This window comes from Wyeomyia smithii, chromosome 1 (genome assembly GCF_029784165.1).
Source record: "Wyeomyia smithii strain HCP4-BCI-WySm-NY-G18 chromosome 1, ASM2978416v1, whole genome shotgun sequence".
Lineage (NCBI taxonomy): Eukaryota > Metazoa > Arthropoda > Insecta > Diptera > Culicidae > Wyeomyia > Wyeomyia smithii.
This window is the reverse complement of record NC_073694.1, coordinates 58,024,916-58,044,094: the sequence shown is the minus strand read 5'-3', so window position 1 is coordinate 58,044,094 and position 19,179 is coordinate 58,024,916. Positions and strand designations below refer to the sequence as shown.

The 19,179-nt window shown below is 37.2% G+C and overlaps 1 protein-coding gene across 1 annotated transcript in view; it reads left to right on the top strand.

Moving 5' to 3' along the window:
• Window positions 1-19,179, top strand: part of LOC129717111 (G1/S-specific cyclin-D2) — a 168,986-nt gene that overhangs the window by 108,010 nt on the left and 41,797 nt on the right. Inside the window, 1 exon segment of the mRNA XM_055666957.1 lies at window positions 1,804-1,978. Within this exon segment, the coding sequence (XP_055522932.1) occupies window positions 1,804-1,978 (175 nt within the window).

Genomic DNA, 19,179 nt, shown 5'->3' with positions numbered 1-19,179 from the left:
AAAATAAAAACTGCGCTACGTTTGCTATCGATGAGAATAAAGAAAGTTCAACACACACACCAATACAATAAACCGTGCATCTGTTGCTATCGGTGAGAATAAGGTCTGCGCCAATGCGAGAAAGACAGAAAAAAAACCGAAAGAATATGCCCGGCGCCAAAAGAGAAAGACGAAAAAACAGAAATAGAGCGTCCAGCGCACACACCAATGCGAGAGATCGTGTATTTCGAGCGAATTTCGTTCAACCCGCATGAATTTTGAGAGAAGCGGGTCGGATGGTCCGAATCGCGTTCCATGAAATTCTGACTGGGTATGAGTTATTTGGAGAAGAAAGTTTCTGCTTTTAACAAGATTCATCGCCAGCATATAAGACATTGGTTGTTCAGAAGTGGTGCAATATCCTCTCCCGATTTGAATCGAGTGAACTTCAGCAATTGAGGGTACATGCTAAGAAAGTTGGGTGAAGTGAAACACATGACTTTGGACACTCTTAAGAACCGTTTAGTGAAATTCTGGGATAAAATGCGAATCGAAGTCTTGCGTGCGGCTTATGATAATTTTGAGAAGCGTTTGAGGGTCGTATTCAAATGCAAAGGCGAAAGATTTTAATTGAACTGATTCAACTGCAACTGTAACCTACCATGGTAATCAAAAACACCAGAAGAAATATTCATTTGTTCTAATTTTATGGCATAAATGAAGTGTATTACTTTCAGGGCTACACCCTGTACAAAAAAAGCAAAAAAAAAACAAATTTCAAGGATTCAAATTGGTTTGCAAACTTCTTTTTTGACTGCCAAATAATGTTGTGGTTTATTCCCAATTTAAACAGCTGACATTCACATTTTCTAGCTCGAAGGTTAATCTCCAAGAGACTGCAGGTTGAAAAGATAATCAAAAAAAAAAAAAAAAAAAAAAACTGGTGGTTCTGTGGCATCCATATTTCCAATCGCTAAATGAAACAGAAATAAATCGAGTGCTTTCTCTAGTTTTACCATGATCCACGATAACTTTTTTTTTTCGGCAATGTGTTACCAAATGAAAATCATTACACGCGCGGCTCTTTAAAAGATACCACTTGTACGTCTCTGTGCGAGTCTGCAGATTAGATTAGATAGCGCACGCTCTCTCTCACACACACACTTAAGACCTGCTAAGATCGGCTCGCAGTCGGGAGAGTAAAATAGGTCAATTTTTTAAAGATCCAAAACGCGTCGGTCTTTCTCTTCATTGTTTGTTGTCATGCGGTGATGTTGTGGTGAAGAGAACATTATTCATTAATACCTTTACATGTGAGGCGGAGGTAGCTCACGGTTCACGCAAAGAAGTGTGGGGAGAGGGAGGCCATTCTTTAAATAAAACTGTACCGTACTCTTGAATAGATAACTGCTCTCGATAGTCAGGAAAAAGACGGTTCGGTTCTCTAAATAGCGCATCGCTTATAAAGTTAAGATTTGTATTCTAATGTAGAGCTCTCTTTTGAGAATTACTCGGTAACCTCAAACAGTAATTATCTTTTATTTAAATTAGAATTTGGCACAAATAGCTTCTTTGTCCTAACAACACTAGCGGTTCTGCAACTCGGAAAGTTCGTTGACCGATTGCGTGCGTACACACTTCCACCAAGCGTTATGTTTTAATAGATAGAGTATTGCGTGACGTTTAACGGGTGTCGCGTGCCGCCTCCAAGTGCACGTGGTTTGCGTTGATTGATCAGTCCTCCGATCGTTAATCGATAATCGAACAGCGTGTCATGACATGAAAGATCGTTTAACAATTCTCTCTCTCTCTTTACACTTTCAGCAATGGGAACTTCTAGTTCTGAATCGGCTAAAATGGGACGTCTCGATGGTGACGCCGTTGGATTTTCTCGAACTGCTGCTCTGCCGGCTACCAATCGAGAACAAAAAGTATCACGATATTACAACGGAGAAAGTGAGAAAGCACGCACAGGCCTTCATCTCCCTGGCAGCTAGAGGTGAGTACAAGTGTTGCCATCTTAGAATTTGAAACCTGTCGGCGGTGGTCGTGTCGGCAATTTTGTTTATTGAGAACGAGGAGTCGACATGCTAAAATTTTATGATATTACGTAAATCGTCTGTGCGCGAGGAAACAACGAAAGCGAAACTACCAATCACAAACCCCTGAGGCTGTGCAGTTTGCCCCCCAAAAAGGTCTCCTGGCCGTTTCGGTCGGTTGCGTGAGTCTGTGGAGTTTGACCATGATGGCAAAAGGCGCCGGCTAGAAACAGCAAAACATTAGTTTTTTTTTCTCTTTCTCTCTGGTCTCGAGTTGCTAATGATGCCGCACGTCGTCCTCATGCTGCTACTCCATCTCAAAGAACGGCGGCGGCTTTCTGTTTATGAGCATAAATATTTGAGCATATATTTACGACCAGTTGTTGCCGTTGTCGCCATCGTCGTTTATTCCTTCTTCCCTCGGCCCGAGTTTTCTGTGAGCGTTAAGTGTTAGTAACCCAGCCCGAAGATGTGCGCGAGGAATGCATAGTTTACCCCGGGGGACCGGTTTTGTGAATGAAATCAATCAGCTGAGTTGATTGTGCTTATTCAGCGGATGTTGAAACTCTGCATATTTTGTTTAATCTTTTGCGCAGCATTGCCCTGTGCTCTTCTAATCAGCTGTGGCGAACGCGAAGTCAACAGTAGTGAAACACTGGTAGAATTATTTGATCACGGTAGTAAATCTGTTCACTAATTTGCGCGTGTTTTTTCTTGTTTCTTTCTTTGTTCTATCCAGACTGACAACTCTCCCGGGCTAGGCCCGGTTTGTTGATTTGTCTAATCGTCTTCGTCATCAAAGGGGTTTTTTAATGACGACCTTGAACTTGATTCTCTTGGAAGGCTGTTTTGGACAGTCATAAGAATGCTGTAAGTCATTGGGTTTTACACGCTCCCCAATTTTTGATGCATTTTTTCGTTGTTATCTAATACCAAGAGATAGCGTCTCAGCAATAAATTCGTTGAAGAAATTTTTTAATTTTAAATTCACAAGGCTTATTTTTTAGCCGTCTTCCATTTTAAATGATTTTCAACATTAATTGCAATCTCCTAGTTCGTTCGAGTTCCGGCTCGGGAGAGACTGTTGGTGTCAGCAGGATCGTAGCGCTACTCCGCAATTGTACTGTACACCAACAGTCGGCTGCGAAATCTGTGTGTAATAAACAGAAGGTTGAGTTTCGATATGGAAACGGAATGTGGCACTAAGGCTTTGCTTTTTTCAGTTGTAATTAATGCAAGAGTTTGAAATCTATTAGCTAAATCGTGTATTCTAATTTTTCTGACCCAGATTTCAAAATTTAGTTTGGGGTACATTTTTTGAAGTAATTGTTTATTATGAATCGCTTGTTCAGTTCGATTACACTGGTCGACAGAAGCGAAAAACAATTTTGCTCTAGAGCGTGAAATGGAAAAAAAACAGAAAGATTACAGCTTTTTAATCGTACTTGTGAATTTTTGTGCACCTAGTTGTCTCAAAAGTACGTCAAAAGGCCGCAGAGTAATTGTTGTTTATTCGTTTGCTCACGGTATAACTTCAAGATTTTCAACATATTTTGTGTTTTTTTTTAAGTTATTAGCCATGCAGAAATACATATTTTTTCCAGAACACACCTCACTATACTTAAACAAAAGTTTTCTAACCATTATCGGGTTTTCTAGGGGTAATTTAAACATCGAATTACTCATTAGTGTGCACAAATACGCAGGTGTCAAATTGACATTCTGAATCTGCCTCTAGAAGATCTTTGTCTTTGATATTGTTTAAATGAAGAATATTCTTGTGTATGATAATTCGTGCTTTTTTCAATAACTTTGCTATTTCTAGATAAAGCGTTTTACAGTCACAAACAAAAATATGAGCTCATGAAAATTGCACAATTTTGTAGAAGAATAGAATAATGTAAAAAATCATAGTAAAGTGATAATGAAAATTTATGATTTTTTGTCAAAGTTTAATACATTAGCAGAGTATATAAGTATTCTGGAATTCTAATGTGCGACAGTTGTAATGAGAATAGCTAGCAAAAGCATCTGCTACAACTTCCTTAAAAGCACTGGGTGTCTATCTTAGTGACCTAAAAAAATTAACTCTTCATATCATAGATTAATCACTAAATAGCCCATTTTGAAATGAGTACAATAACATACATAAAAACTTTTCGAAACGCTATTAACTTAAAAAGGAAAAAAGGAAATTTTAAGAATGGAAAAATCGAGCAATCGCTCTTTATGAAACATGACATAATATCAAAAAAAGCGAAAATCAAGAGATAGAAAATAGCAAATTGAAAGTAACACAAAAAAGTTGGAAGGAATGGAAGAGTATACGAGAAGATTCAAAACAAGTTATAAATAATGAACATTTAAAACAAAAAACATAAAAACAAGGCGATAGAGAAATAATAATAGACCAAAGAAAGTATGAGAAAAGCAGAAGAGAAATGCAAATCAAAGCACAGTACAGATCGGACTCGATTAAAAAAGATTCGATATTGTTTTTTTTTCACTTCAAATATGACTTATATAAAGCTGAAATGTTGAAAAGGGAACTTCCATAATATGTGTAACGCTCTGGAAGAAGAAATGGCGAGCGTAGCAACCCATAATATAATTTTGAGAATCAAAAATAGTTATTTCTGCGCTGCGTAATTATTGGAAGTTCTCTAAATGGATTAAATGAGAAAATAAAACAAAAATAAATAAAACAATAAAAACAAATAGAACAACACAAATAAATTAAACATTAAAAATAAATAAAACAATAAAAATGAATGAAACAAGAAAAATGAATAAATCAATAAAAATAAATAAAACGATAAAATAAAAAAACAATAAAAATAAATAAAACGATAAAATAAAAAAAAAGTAAAAATAAATAAAACGATACAATAAAAAAGAACAATAAAAATGAATATACAATAAAATTAAATAAAACAGTAAATATAAAAATAATGAAATGAAAAAAAAAATTGAATAAAAAAAAATTTTTTTTGAACAATAAAAATAAATGTATTAAACAATAAAAAAGAAATAAAACAATAAAAATATATAAAACAATAAAAATAAACACAACAATAAAAATAAATAAAACAATAAAAATAAATAAAACAATAAAAATAAATAAAACAATAAAAATTAAAAAAACAATAAAAATAAATTGAGCAATAAAAATAAAATTAAACAATACAAAAAAAATCAAAAAGAAATTAAAAAAAAGAAAAAAACATAAAAAATGAAATGACAAATTAAAAAAATAAAAAATGCAAAAGTAAATAAAAATATAAAACATAAATAAAAAAAAATTTAAAAATAAAACAAATGAAAAAAACCTAAATAAATCCACCTAGCGGTCAGACCCAGCCTTTCTCATTCAAACTTATTATTTGTATAAATAGATTTACATGAACGCTTCAATCCAATAAATGCGTATTCACTTTTTGGGTTCTGAAATAATGATGTTGTAATAGAAGTATAAAATATGAAATTTGACGTAATGAAAATACTCAAGAAATAGCGAAATAAAAGAAATGACTCTTAATTTCGAACACTTCAATCACGAGCGATACCGGGAACATTCAAATGGTACGATACCACATTTAAATTATATTGTGGCCACATATATTGATCAAAGCAGGTATAGTTTTAAATAGCCTTTGAATTTCTTTTCTTCCCATAACTTTTGAACCACATATCAAATTGTTATGAAGTTTGTTATTTGTAAGTTTGAGAGATGACTCGTTCGTATGACACTAGTTATGTTCAAATAAGTCGTGTAATCTTTGAGATAATAGAATTTTGTTGTTTTATCAAAAATTTAATACATAACGGTTGCTTAGTTCGATTATAATTAAATGAAATGGGAACGTATAGGGCAGCCAAATTTTGAAACCACGTGTTCAATCATAATTCATCAGTTAACCCTGAACTAGCCCGTTCATCTGATAATACTATTGATCAAATCGGTTGTTCGATTACAGTAATATTCAATAGAGTGTTATGAGTCAGCTAGACCTTTAATTTGATACTAATTTCGTGAAAATCGGTTCAGCCATCTCTGAGAAAAGAAAGTGAGTTTATGTATTCTTCGAAATATGTTTCTTTTCATAGCTAGATTTCACATTTTTAAACATAACAAGCAAAGTAATAGTCCGATTGCAAAAAAATCAATAGGGTCTTTATGGGGTAACTAGACCTTTCATATGGCACTGATTTTGTGGAAATCGGTCCAGCCATCTCTGAGAAACATGAGTGAAATTAAACAGTCTTTAGAAGACGTTTCTTTTCATAACTTCTAAATAAAATTCAAAAGTTAAGGGTTTTTAAGATAGCTCGTTCATTTGATACCAATTTTATTGAAATCGGTTGTGTGGTTTCTGAGATATTGATGTTTCGTGATTTTTACATTTTTAAACATAACCTCTAAAATAAAAATCCAATTACAATGAAATTTATAAGGGTCTTACGGGGCAACTAGAACTTTCATTTGCATGTATTTTCATTAAAATCGGTCCAGCCATCTCTGAGAAAAGTGAGTGAGAATAAAAATCTGCACATACACACACACATACACACACATACACACACATACACACACATACACACACACACACACACACACACACACACACACAGAAAATGCTCAGCTCGTCGAACTGAGTCGAGTGATATATGCCATTCGTCCCTTTGGAGCACTTTCACATTTTCGGTTATTGCTATACCTTTCTAGGAGAAAGGCAAAAAGTTAAAAAAAAATATTCATCAGGAGTAAAATATTCGTGCTGAAGAAATAGCGAAATAAAAGAAATGACTTTGAATTTCGTACACTTCGATCACGAGCAATACCGGGAACGTACGAATAGCACAATACCAAATTTTAATTTTGTTGAGGCCATATGTTTTGATCAAAGCAGTTACAGTTTTTAAAAGTCTTTGAATTTCGTTTCTTCTCATAACTTTTGAACCACATATCAAATGGCTATGAAATTTTTTACTTGTGAGTTTGAGAGACAACCTGTTCAAATGACACTAGATATGTTCAAATAAGTCGTGTGATCTTCGAGGTAATAGACTTTCGTTGTTTTTATAATTTAATACATAACGGTTGGAATAAAAATTCGATTATTGTCAAATAAAATGGGAACCTCTAGGAAAGCCAAACTTTTCATTTGACACTAAGATTGTTGAATTTAGTCCAGCCATTTTTGGAAAAACAAGTGAATTTGAAAAGTCAACGGAACATGTTTCTTTTCACATATTTTGAACCACGTGTCTATTCACTATAAAATTCATCAGTTAACCTTTAACTAGCCCGTTCATTTGATACCAATATTGTTCAAATCGGTTGTGTACTTTCTGAAATAATGAAGTTTCGTGATTTTCATATTTCAATACATTACAGACAAAGTAACGGACCGATTACATTGAAATTCAATAGGGTGTTATGAGGCAGCTAGACCTTTCATTTGACACGTATTTCGTGGAAATCGGTTCAGCCATCTCCGAGAAAAGTAAGTGAGTTTAAGTAGTCTTCGGAATATGTTTCTTTTCAAAGCTGGATTTCACATTTTTAAACATAACAGGCAAAGTATTAGTCCGATTGCAAAAAAAATCAATAGGGTCTTATGGGGTAGTTAGACTTAATTTTGTGTAAATCGGTTCAGCCATCTCTGAGAAACATGAGTGAGATTAAACACACTTCAGAACACGTTTCTTTAAATAACTTCTGAACCACACGTTCAATCTTCATGAAACTCAAAAGTTAAGGGTTTTTCAAGTAGATCGTTCATTTAAAACCAATTTTGTTAAAATCGGTTGAGTAGTTTCTGAGATAATGATGTTTCGTGATTTTCTCTTTTTTAAACATAACCTCTAAACTAAAAATCTGATTGCAATGAAATTCAATAGGGTCTTATGGGGCAACTAGACCTCTCATTTGCAATTAATTTCATGAAGATCGGTCCAGCCATCTTTGAGAAAATCGAGTGAGATTGGGAGAGCGTTACACACACACACATACCCACACACACACATACGCACACACACATACACACAGAAAATGCTCAGCTCGTCGAACTGAGTCGAGTGATATACGAGATTCGACCCTTTGGAGCACTTTTATACCTTTGGTTTTTTCAGTGATTGCTATACCTTTCTAGGAGAAAGGCAAACATTAAAAAAAAATAAAAACATTCGAAAAATATGTATTAAAACATAAAAAAAAATTAAAAATAAATAAGAAAAATATTAAACGAAAAGGATTTCTTTTAAATTGAAAGAAATTCGAAAAAAAATAAAATAAATTTTGAAAAAAATTCAAAAAAAAAAATTAAAGACATTTAAATAAATAAAAAATTTCAACAAAAAAAAAATTAAAAAAATTTAAAGAAAACAAGTTGACATGTAGGGTTAAAATTAACATCAATATACAGGTCGGACTCGATTATATACAGTCTCCGAAAAATTTTCACTATATATAATCGAAACCTATATATAACGGAATCAGAAAAAATTTTTTTTTGTTTATTTGCATAAATATTTTGTTGTTTTTGAATAAATAAGTAGGATTTTTTTGACTAACACCCTTAAAGTCGCAAAAAACCTTTCTTACAAAAATATATGTATGTATAGATTTCGTAGTTATTCTGTATGTTATTGCAGTCAGCCATGGCAAGAACACTACACCGTGCTGCACGGGTGCCACTTTTTCATAGAAACACTACACGGCGTGTATTGCAGCTTGCATTGCGTGATGTGTAAGCAAATTCACCGGTACGCTTGTGCAATGCTAATCCCCTACCCCGTGCATGAAGCTTCGGCCTACACACTAGCTGAGAGATTTAGCTTCGTAAAATCACTGGAGCCGCGGGATCTAACTTCGTTGAAACACTCGACAATCTGCTCTTACGTAAGGAATTACATCAGCAATGCAAGCCTGATGCAAGATATGCCGAAGCTTAATGCACGGGGTAGGGCCTTGCACACGCGCACCGGTGAATTTGCTTTTACACTTTGTGCAGTCGTTCTTACACATCACGCAATGCAAGTTGCAATACACGCCGTGTAGTGTTTTAAATATTTTCTCCGTGGCAGTGCGTGTTTTGGACATGGCTGATTGCAGTCAAACCTAAAGAAAAATTTTGATCAGTGTGTATTGTGTTTGTTTACTCTTTTAGTTTTGTTATTGTTGTGCTGCGTTATCAAGCAATTCAGAACACAAAATGGCAAGTGCTTACGTAAAAGCCAGGAAACGAAGAAACGTTTTAACTTTTGCTCAAAAAGCAAAAGTTTTTTACGATCTCGAACAAGGTCTGTCGGTACGTGACGTACAACGAAACTACAACATCGTTGCAACACTTTGCCAACCCAACACTCTTTTCCGTTTCCTGAGCGTTACATAATTTGTAAACGTTCCCTCGCGATATTTCTGTTTAAGATCAGCTTTACTTTACTTGAAACATTATGGCTCAAAAATCAACGTTTTGAGTCAAAAAATGTTGCGTTACGTCATATTGGACTGAAGAGAACGTCCATTAATTACGTACCGTAAATAAAAACTATTTTCGACCCCCTCTTTCCTCTAGGTAACGCTCTTTGTATAGATCTTCAAAATTTTAAGTATTGATTGCGACGTTTTGTCAGATCTCTACCTCCCCCTAAGCGTTACGTATTTTTGGACGATCCCTATACAACATTGCTGCTTTAGGTAAGTTATATTTAAAATTGAAAGAAAAAAATGTATGATTCGATTATATACAATTTTATATATAATCGAATCATATATAATCGAGTCAATATATAATCGAGTCTGTATATAATCGAGTCCGACCTGTATTTTGAAATTCTATCTTTGGGATTATCCCTTTCAGCACATTTGTTACCATTTCTGTCCATGTTCGGGAAATGTCCGAGTTAGGTGAAACCAATCAGTGGCAAATTATTTTCTCAAGAATTTACCCCTTTTTCCACAGAAATGATTTCTGGTCATGCTACTGCATCGTTGAAGTAACATAACGAAAGCAAACAATTATTTTACGTTCATTAGAAGCAAATTTAACATGGTGATTCGAATATTCGGAGTGAACAATTTTTCGACACTCCGGATAATCGAGTCCGATCTGTATATAAAATTCGATGAAATTATGGATATGGATGGATAGTGGCAAAAAATGGATTCTATATTATCGAGTCGATTCAATGCCCAAAGGAACTTTTTTCGAAAGTTTCAGCCAAATTAAAATTGACAACCAAAATAAATACTGAAATTGGAATATATTTTGTTGACTTTAACTTGTTGAATTTTGCCAGTTTTACAATTTTTGTAATTTTACTAATTTTACGAGTTAACAAATAATTTGCTAAAGTCTTTCTTGAATTCTCGAGTTCAGATCTTAAAACTCTTCCAAAGACCAGCAGTCCAATTAGTTCAGCCGTTAGCTGAAAAATTCGACTCGATTTGCAATCATCAGGCGCCAACAAACATAATCCGAATCAACAAACTTTTGTTTCTTTTTTTAATGATACAAAACAGTTGTCTGGTAGATTTTAGTTTACACTGCAAAGCGACTGGAACAAATCACCCGCAATTGGATACGATTGTTGTAACAAACGATCGGCAAAAAAAGAAAACACGAAAGTTCCATACACACAACACCGCTCAGAGTCAGTAAGATCTGACTCATGACAAATTCGCTGGATATTAATCAAACGAGATTAAGCCACCAACAGCTTAGCAGCAGCAGCAGCTGATCGCTGTGCGCCTCGGGGGTCTCAAGGATCTGCTGGCTGGTTGACTTGTGATGAGTTCAACGAACACCGGATCGAAGCTCGGTCATGACATACCCCAACAAAGTGTGCAAGTTCGGAAGATTTCAAGGTCCCCCGGAGAGTGTCAACTCTCGAAGGGGGACCTGAAATGAACAAACAAAAGCTCGCGCTCGCATCCTGTAGGTCGTCGTTTGTGTCGATGCGCATTACGGAGCGGGCAAAAGCGGGAGACGGGAACATGCCAGCCAAGATAAGACGACAGGCAATTGAACCACAGCCGGGCCGTATGATCTTACGAGATGACAACTCTGCCTTGGACCGGCGAAACGTTTGCCAAAGCGCATGTGACGTTTGATAAACAAATATTGTTTGAAACTCTTTTTTTTTCTCTCCTATAAATACGCGAGTACGACTTTTGTCGCATCCGTGGAGCTGCTTGAGATGGCTGAGGGACAGTGTGGGAGTGGACCAACGAGCCAGCGAACGAGAGAGTGCTAATAATTGCTAAATTAAATAAACACAACAAAATAATTAAAATCAATACAATGTTTTCTCGCCGTTTCCGTTCGTGGCTCGGCTGTGTGGCGTTTGTCGGCGCAGTTTTACTTTGTGTACTGCAGACAACAAGCTGTCGGAGCTGGAGATGACTCAATTGTGGGTGGCGGGTGGTGGAGCTGCTGGTGGTGGTGAAATTCCTGAGAGATGCTTGCGCAACATCCGCTAAGGCGTGAGAACTCTTAGATATGGATAGGTGATAAATATTCGGTCTAAAGCATAGGCATAAAAACCAATGCCAAACTAATAATCCACAATATTTTACTGTCTGCTCTTTTTTCCGCCTTCCCAAAGCCGCGCGAGGCTAGGTCAAAAGCGTATCGCCATAATCTGGGAGAAATACGTGTGGGCTGTCACATTTGCATAAATCCCCGGAAAATGAAGAAGCAAAATGGAAACATTCGCGGTGGCTAAAACACTCTTGCTTTCGCTTGTTTTGAAGTAGAATACTTCTCTCAGGAAGTTCGGCTACATAGGGATGTGAAATGAAAATCTAAAACCGAAAAAAGTGAAAAATATGTCCAATTTCAAATGCTAATAAATCGGTTAGTATTCGATGGATTTCCTTCGTACTTGCAGCAATAGATTGGAAAATCTTCTAAGATTCATCCCAAAATAAGATAATTGTAATTTTATTATTCACACTATTGTACTATTGAAAATAGTCAAGCCTTGTCAAAACGAAAAATTCGACCTCTGATTGGTCGTTATATGCTTGCTTCCCAAGCACGGTCGACAGGATCATATACCTTACAATTGAAAACATGCTATTTGGCCTATATAAGAGCCTGTTTCAGCCGGAGCCGCTCATAATAGTTCCAGACAGCGACAACAGCAGTCGTCCTTCCTTAGCAGCAGCACTAGCCCTGTGGTTGGTCACCACGTCTCAGGAGCAGCGCGGTTCCTCTCAGCGTGTGTCGCCAGACAGCCATTATTCCCCCCGTGTTGGGGCAGCATGAAGATTGCCATCAGGAAATCCAATTTTGGAAATCAAAATGCCTTTTTGAAGGCAAATAAACAAGTCATTGAAGGTTAATAATTTTTGTCAACGCAAACAAGCATTCTGTGTTGCATCCTAGCAATTTAAATTTGTCGCACCCGTCTAATTTACTGAATGTGAAATAGCTTCCACAGTGCATGTTGTCCGTGTATCTTTATTCCCCCAATGTTAATGCAGCTCAAAGTTTGTAATTAGCAACCGATTTTGAACCGCAACATGCTTTTTGACGTAGAATTACGTCTTACGGCAACATATACAGGGGACCAATTTCATTACAGGGATCCAATTTCAAGAACCAAAAACATCGAGAGCGTCACAAAAAGCACCTGACTATCTGGCGACTGTTATGGAGTTTTCGGTAGCTGCAGAATTATTGAAAATGGCAGGCAATTCTACTAGAGAAACCGGGAGATCTAGAATCATCGGCGAATGGTTATCCGGAATGATGATGATTGAACAAACTTGCCAGTGTTGTTACTGTTGTGAAATATAATAGCACCTTTTGGTGCTCTTCAACTATGTGATTGAAGTAGGTAAAATTGTTCATCATGTGTAACAGACGGAAACCGCGAATTTCAGCATTTGCAAGCGAGGAAAAATTCAACATTGCCTCAAGAACGTGTTGGTGGCCCTGAGAAGGACCGGTTATAATTTATACTTGGTCTCGTGCTGGGTGGCAGCAGATAACAGAAACGGTTATATTTTGATACCTCAGCAGAATTTTGACCTTTATACTCATGTCTACCATCGGCAATGTCAAACACGCAATAATCTGCTTTCATACGATACGGGGACGGGACCATTTTCTTCAACCAAGCTGCGCAACACGACACAAAACATGTTATTTTGTTGCTTCAATGAGAGTGCTATCGGTCCGGCTTGACAGAATATCCACAAGAAATCATTTTTGTACTAACGTGCTACGAAACTGAGGAAAAACTTTAGAAACTGAAAAAAGAGGTGGAGCTTATCAAATGATCGCTCTGAGCCAGAATGAAGAGATGTATTTTTTTTTCGAACGTTGTAGTATGGTAGAACTGGAAATGATTAAGTCACACATATTATTCAAGTTATATCATTCCACAACATTCGAAACAATTATTATGTCAGAGCGGATATTGCACGCTATCTGACTATGAAGCATCCATGCAATAATTGAATGAAAATTGCAATTGCAGCAATCGGCATTTTTCAAAGCTACTAAATGTATCGAAGAGCATATTGAATGGTTATCAATAAACTGCAACTGAGGTTTAATGCTGCTGCAAATGTACAGCAGTCAGCACGTTCTGCTTACGATGCTGAGTCTATTTTAGAGAATTCACAACTCTTCATTAACAAGAGTGTAACGTCTTGTAGAAGACGGTTAAAGTTTAACATCACAGCAGCTCATGTTTTCCATCGGCAATGTCAAACACGCAATAATCTGCTTTCATACGACACGGGGACGGGAACATTTTCTTCAATCAAGCTGCGCAACACGACACAAAACATGTTATTTTGTTGCTGAGAGTGCTATCGGTCCGGCTCGACAGAATGTCCACAAGAAATCATTTTTGTACATCCGTGCTACGAAACTGAGGAAAAACTTTAGAAACTGAAAAAAGAGGTGGAGCCTATCAAATGATCGCTCTGAGCCAGAATGAAGTCACACATATTTTTCAAGTCATATCATTCCACCACGTACGAAAAATAATTCATTCCTATTTTCATCCCTATATAAGAGCCTGTTTTGGTCGAAGCCGCTCATAATAGTTCTGAACAGCGACGACAGCAGTCCCCCCCTAGCAGCAGCGGGAGCAGTGCAGTGGGTACCATCGATAGCGGATAGCGGCCACAACCATGGCATGGCTGCGGATAAGCGTAGCAATTGCTCAGCAGTTGGGCCAGCGTATAGCGGCCACAACTGTGGCATGGCTATGCATAGCGTAGCTGTTGCAGCGGGTATATCAGCATCGATAGTAGCAGGGTCAGCTGATGCAACGACACTCCCTTCACTAAAATGCTGTTTCAGTATGGTAGCGGGAAGCATCAGCAGCAGGCTTGCATGAAGTGAATACATCAGCCAGCAACTTTCTCTAAGGCCTCTGCCATAGTAGACGCGAAAAGCGGCGCGCACCGATTCGCTCGGCCGTAGGTTAATGTACAGCTCCACTGATGGCTGAACATTAACCTACAGCCGAGCGAATCGGTTCGCGTCGCTTTTCGCGTCTATTAGGGCAGAGGCCAAATGGGAAAGTTGTTTTATTTTGTTCAGAAGAATATTATTGTCGGTAATATTACAGAGATGCGATTGCGTAAATCTGATTATGAATTGAACAATTGTTCTTTTGAGAACAAATAAAACACTTATTTGAAGAGTAAATAGCTTTTGGTACCAATAGCAGTATAGTGACAGCCTCAGCGGTAGATGCAGATGCAGCCGGTACTTCCCTGAGGCCGATGTGGAAGTAAATGGGAGCAGCACGGCGAAACAGTTCGGGTTATGCTTAGACGCGCGTCTTTTTTCGTTGTTGATATTCCCCACATGAAACGACGCGCTTTCGTATGACAGCGGTGGTATTAGCGGTAGATGCATTTGCCAACACTTCCTCCAGTAAAGCCGTGTCTAGTTTTCAATGTGAAAACACCTTTCTCATTGTGTTGACCGTGCGCCTTAGTCCTCACTATCAAGGTAACACAGAGATGTAAGATAAACACTACATCCTATGATAAATTGAACAATTGTCCTTTATAAGGACAACAAATGAATTAATGAAGATTTAATTTTGAAGTAGAATACTTCTCTCAGGAAGTTCGGCTACATAGGGTTGTGAAATGAAAATCTAAAACTGAAAAAAAGTGAAAAAAATTTCAAATGCTAACAAATAGGTTAGTTTTCGATGGTTTTCCTTCGTTTTTGCAGTAATCGATTAGAAAACCTTCTAAGATTCCAACCAAATGCATGAAATTGCAATTTTATCATTCGAACTATTGTACTATTGAAAATTCTTGAGCCTTGTCAAAACACAAAATTCGACCTCTGAGTGGTCGCATTCCCAAGCACGGTCGGCAGAGTTATGGACCTAGTAAATTGAGAATGCATCATTTGGCCTATATAAGAGCTTCATCAGATAATAAACAGACATTTCATCGGATATTAAATTGAACAACTGAAATTTGAAGAACACAAATGAATATTTGAAGAGTTAATATTTTCTCGTTTTGCGCTATAATCCAAAGTTAATTATCTTCATCTACATGCATACTCTGACTATTATTACGTGTTTGCGTCGCTTAGTGTTTGGCTACGGTCATGAAGAACGCAAACAACGGCGCGATGCGATTCGGCAAGACGAAATGTGTTGAAATGTATAGCTCTACTTCGCCTTAAAAAGAGCTGTACATTTCACCACGGTAAGGCGAATCGCATCGCGCCGCCATTCGTGTTCTGCATAACCGTAGCCTTTGTTCCGTTCCCGTTTAATGATGTCGTATTAAATGTGCATATTACAATTCGGCAGCACTTCAACTTCTCATTTGCACAAAATTTTAAAACATTCAATGAACTTCATTCAAAATATCAAACAAAAAGAAATTACAATACTGCCAATGAACGGTCAACGTTTATTAACTAGAAAAAATGACTGACACGCAAGCAGCCGTGTTATTATTCTTGTAAAAGTATTCTACTTCAACCTTGCGGTCGTGGCTTTGCATACATCCTTCTTGTGATTTTTTAGGTATTGAGAAAAAAATTACACTCGTGTTAGCTATTTAACGTTGCAAACTCTCTGTTGTTAGTTTCTTCTATCTATAATATGATAATCAGTCGAGAAGAAAACTAAGAGGAACGACTGTTTTTACTGGGAAAGGATCGTCCCGGGGTGGCTATAGAAAACTCTCGGTCATAAAATCTGACTTATGTTCGAGCCTTGGGCAGCATGGAATTTTTTAACGACTTCGAAGTATCAGAAGAAACTTTCAATTTCAAATCTAATACCAAAAAACCGAATTAGTGGAAAGAACTCTTTTTTCAATTTGAAGCACATAAACGACTACTGAGCTGTTGATGGGGTAATTAAAGTGATTGGAAACTAATTTGGCACGTTGCTGTTTGATTCTCTCTCAACGCTGAACTAGGAAAAAAGAGAACAACAAACAAAAGAGTAGGAGAATAAGCCGAAGCGAGGGAACCGAAACACGCCAGTCATGGTGGTTATTGGGCTGAACGGCGGCGGGCACAGTGCGCCTGCCACGTGGAGTCGGAATTGCGCTAATCCGTAGAGGCGGCGGCACACGTTCGAGCCAATTTTGGGGGAAAACTGGGCTGTTTTCGAGCCGAAAACGGAATTAATTTGGGGAACCAGTAACTCGCCCCCTCCCAAATGATGGGCCCAGTAATTGAACCATTAGGCCCGCGCTTTACACCTCGTCGAACAAAGAAACGTGGCTTAGCCGAGCTTGGTGATGTGTGTATAGGGAGCTACCGTTACGGAAATTTCAACGATTACGCTAACAGAATTAGACTAGACTAGGAAATTCTATTGATCTTACCGAAAAAAGTGTACTGTCTACTGAAAGTAGAAGTTACGATAAGTTAGAGGACGTGATACTGTGACTTTTGTAGATTGGTCCTTGTTATGCATTCGTGATTGCGAAAGTGTCATCAAATGTCTCACTGAACCTGTGAATCTGAACTCTAAGATAATTTGTAGCTACTTATATTTCACCAAGACAATTCAGGGAGCCACACCTTGAAATGAGAACCCTTCTCAATGAGGTGCACAGAGTTAACTAAAAAGTCGAATTCAGCCGTTACGTGGCACTAGTGTGCAGTAATCTGGTGAATCTAGTGAATTCAATCATTCAAGCTGCTTTTGTCAGAATGGTCATGGGTTTTTGGCTTATGGACAGTTTGGTTGGAAATAAGATACTTCGTGGCGCTAGTGTGCATTTAGTTTTTAGTGTAATGAACTAAATTTATCTCGAGAATCCAACTACTTAGAAAGCTGCAGTATTCAGGAACTCAGCGCATAAAATGTCTCACAAGACCTTATAAAATTTAAAACATTTTGCTTTTAGTTTTTCTTTAATATACGACTATTAGAGTGCAATCTAAACAAGTGCTTTCATCTGTGCAGGATACAACATGTAGCATGGAGCTTTGTTTAGGTTGATCCGATTTAGATACATTTGATTATTGATTTTGTGGTCATGTGGATAGCGGCGTTATTCATCATTCAGTAAAACAAAGTTAAAATATTTTTAGTTGACATTACCACCGTTGGTGGTACTGGCCGACCTTTGTAGAAAGTAAAAATCACGAGACAAAATGCGAGCAATTGCATGCTCATAGACCTACTGATCCGCATCTTTTGTGCTCCACACAACTTGGCTGAAGACCGCAGTTTTCTAGGAGTCGGAATCGTGAGAAAAGTTAGGGTCACAATATGGGAAATTGCGGGGAAACTAGTGCCACGTAGTGGTTGAATTTGGTACTTAACTGTCACTATTTAGAAATCCAGGACATTTTCAAGATTTTGCTTGAGGCCCATAACTTTCTGGGAGATCGCGATTCGTTAGAGGTTAAAATTCGATAAATTTCGTGCTCTCTAGCGCCACGCAGCGGTAGAATTCTGTACTAAATTGTTCACCAGTCAGAAGCCTTTGACTTTCTGAACAAGTTTGCTAAAGACCGCAAGTTTCTAGGTGGTCGGAAACACGAGATATGTTCAGTACGAGATTACGAAAAAAATGAAATATGAACTGAAGGCGTGATTTAGGCTTCAGGAAAATATCCTCATTCAGACGGGGCTCGAACCCGCAATCTTATGTCTATAGGTGATGGGGTGGTGCTGCAATATTCGACACTCAGTAAAGCTCTCGGCTGTCGGTGTAGGAAGCAAAATCGGGTAGGTGAAGAGGTTTGTTTTCAAGCACATTTTTTCACGCACTTCTCCTTGTCGATGATGATGATGGTCCCGCCTCTTACCCCTACAAAGATTTGAGGTAGACGATTTATCTATTAGATAATTAGTTATTACTTCAATTATACCAGAAAGCAAAAAAAAAAAACGGACTGGTTTTGTCAATACAGATATAAAATCCTCCATAATATTCCAATGCTTAAACTGCAGTATTACTGAATAAAAAAAAATTTAAACACAAATTTCTAAGCCGTTCTACGACCGAGATTACCAAGTCCTAATTATTTTACTTCTTTCAATCAATTGAACATTATTCACATCTGAATTAAGCCAACACCCAATCTAGCCCACAGCTAAATTGCTACAGTCCCAACAAGGCCATTCCCGCCGAACTCAGCAAGCAAAGCACAGGTAAACCGTGAACTTAACATGAGACTCATGAGGATGTCCCCACCTAGGGAAGTCTAGAAAATTTCCAACCCGAAAAAGTCCTAGAACAGTTAGAAATTTCAACGTCCAAAGACAATCAAAAGTGTCATAATTTTCCCGAGTAATCCGACGTATGTCCAGAACTACTTAAATGTTTATTGTGTCACAAAAACTCAATTTTCATAACATTCATCAGCATAATACATCTGTATGTATGTAAATAAAAAAAACCTTTATTTTTCAAAATGTCATATATTAATTTAAGAAAGGTAGTCAATTATATCTGTGTAACGCGCGCGATTCTCAAACCTTTGTAGACTTCTCATTTATTTTTATTTTACTACTACATTAAATACAAAATCCATCATTATCATCGGGACGAACATAATAGTTTTTACAATGCTTAAATAAACACTAAGAAGCTATTACAGCAAAAGTCCCCATAAAATCATCCGTTATGAAAATTTCGTCAATTTAGTGCGTGAATTGTAAAACGTTTCTGTTT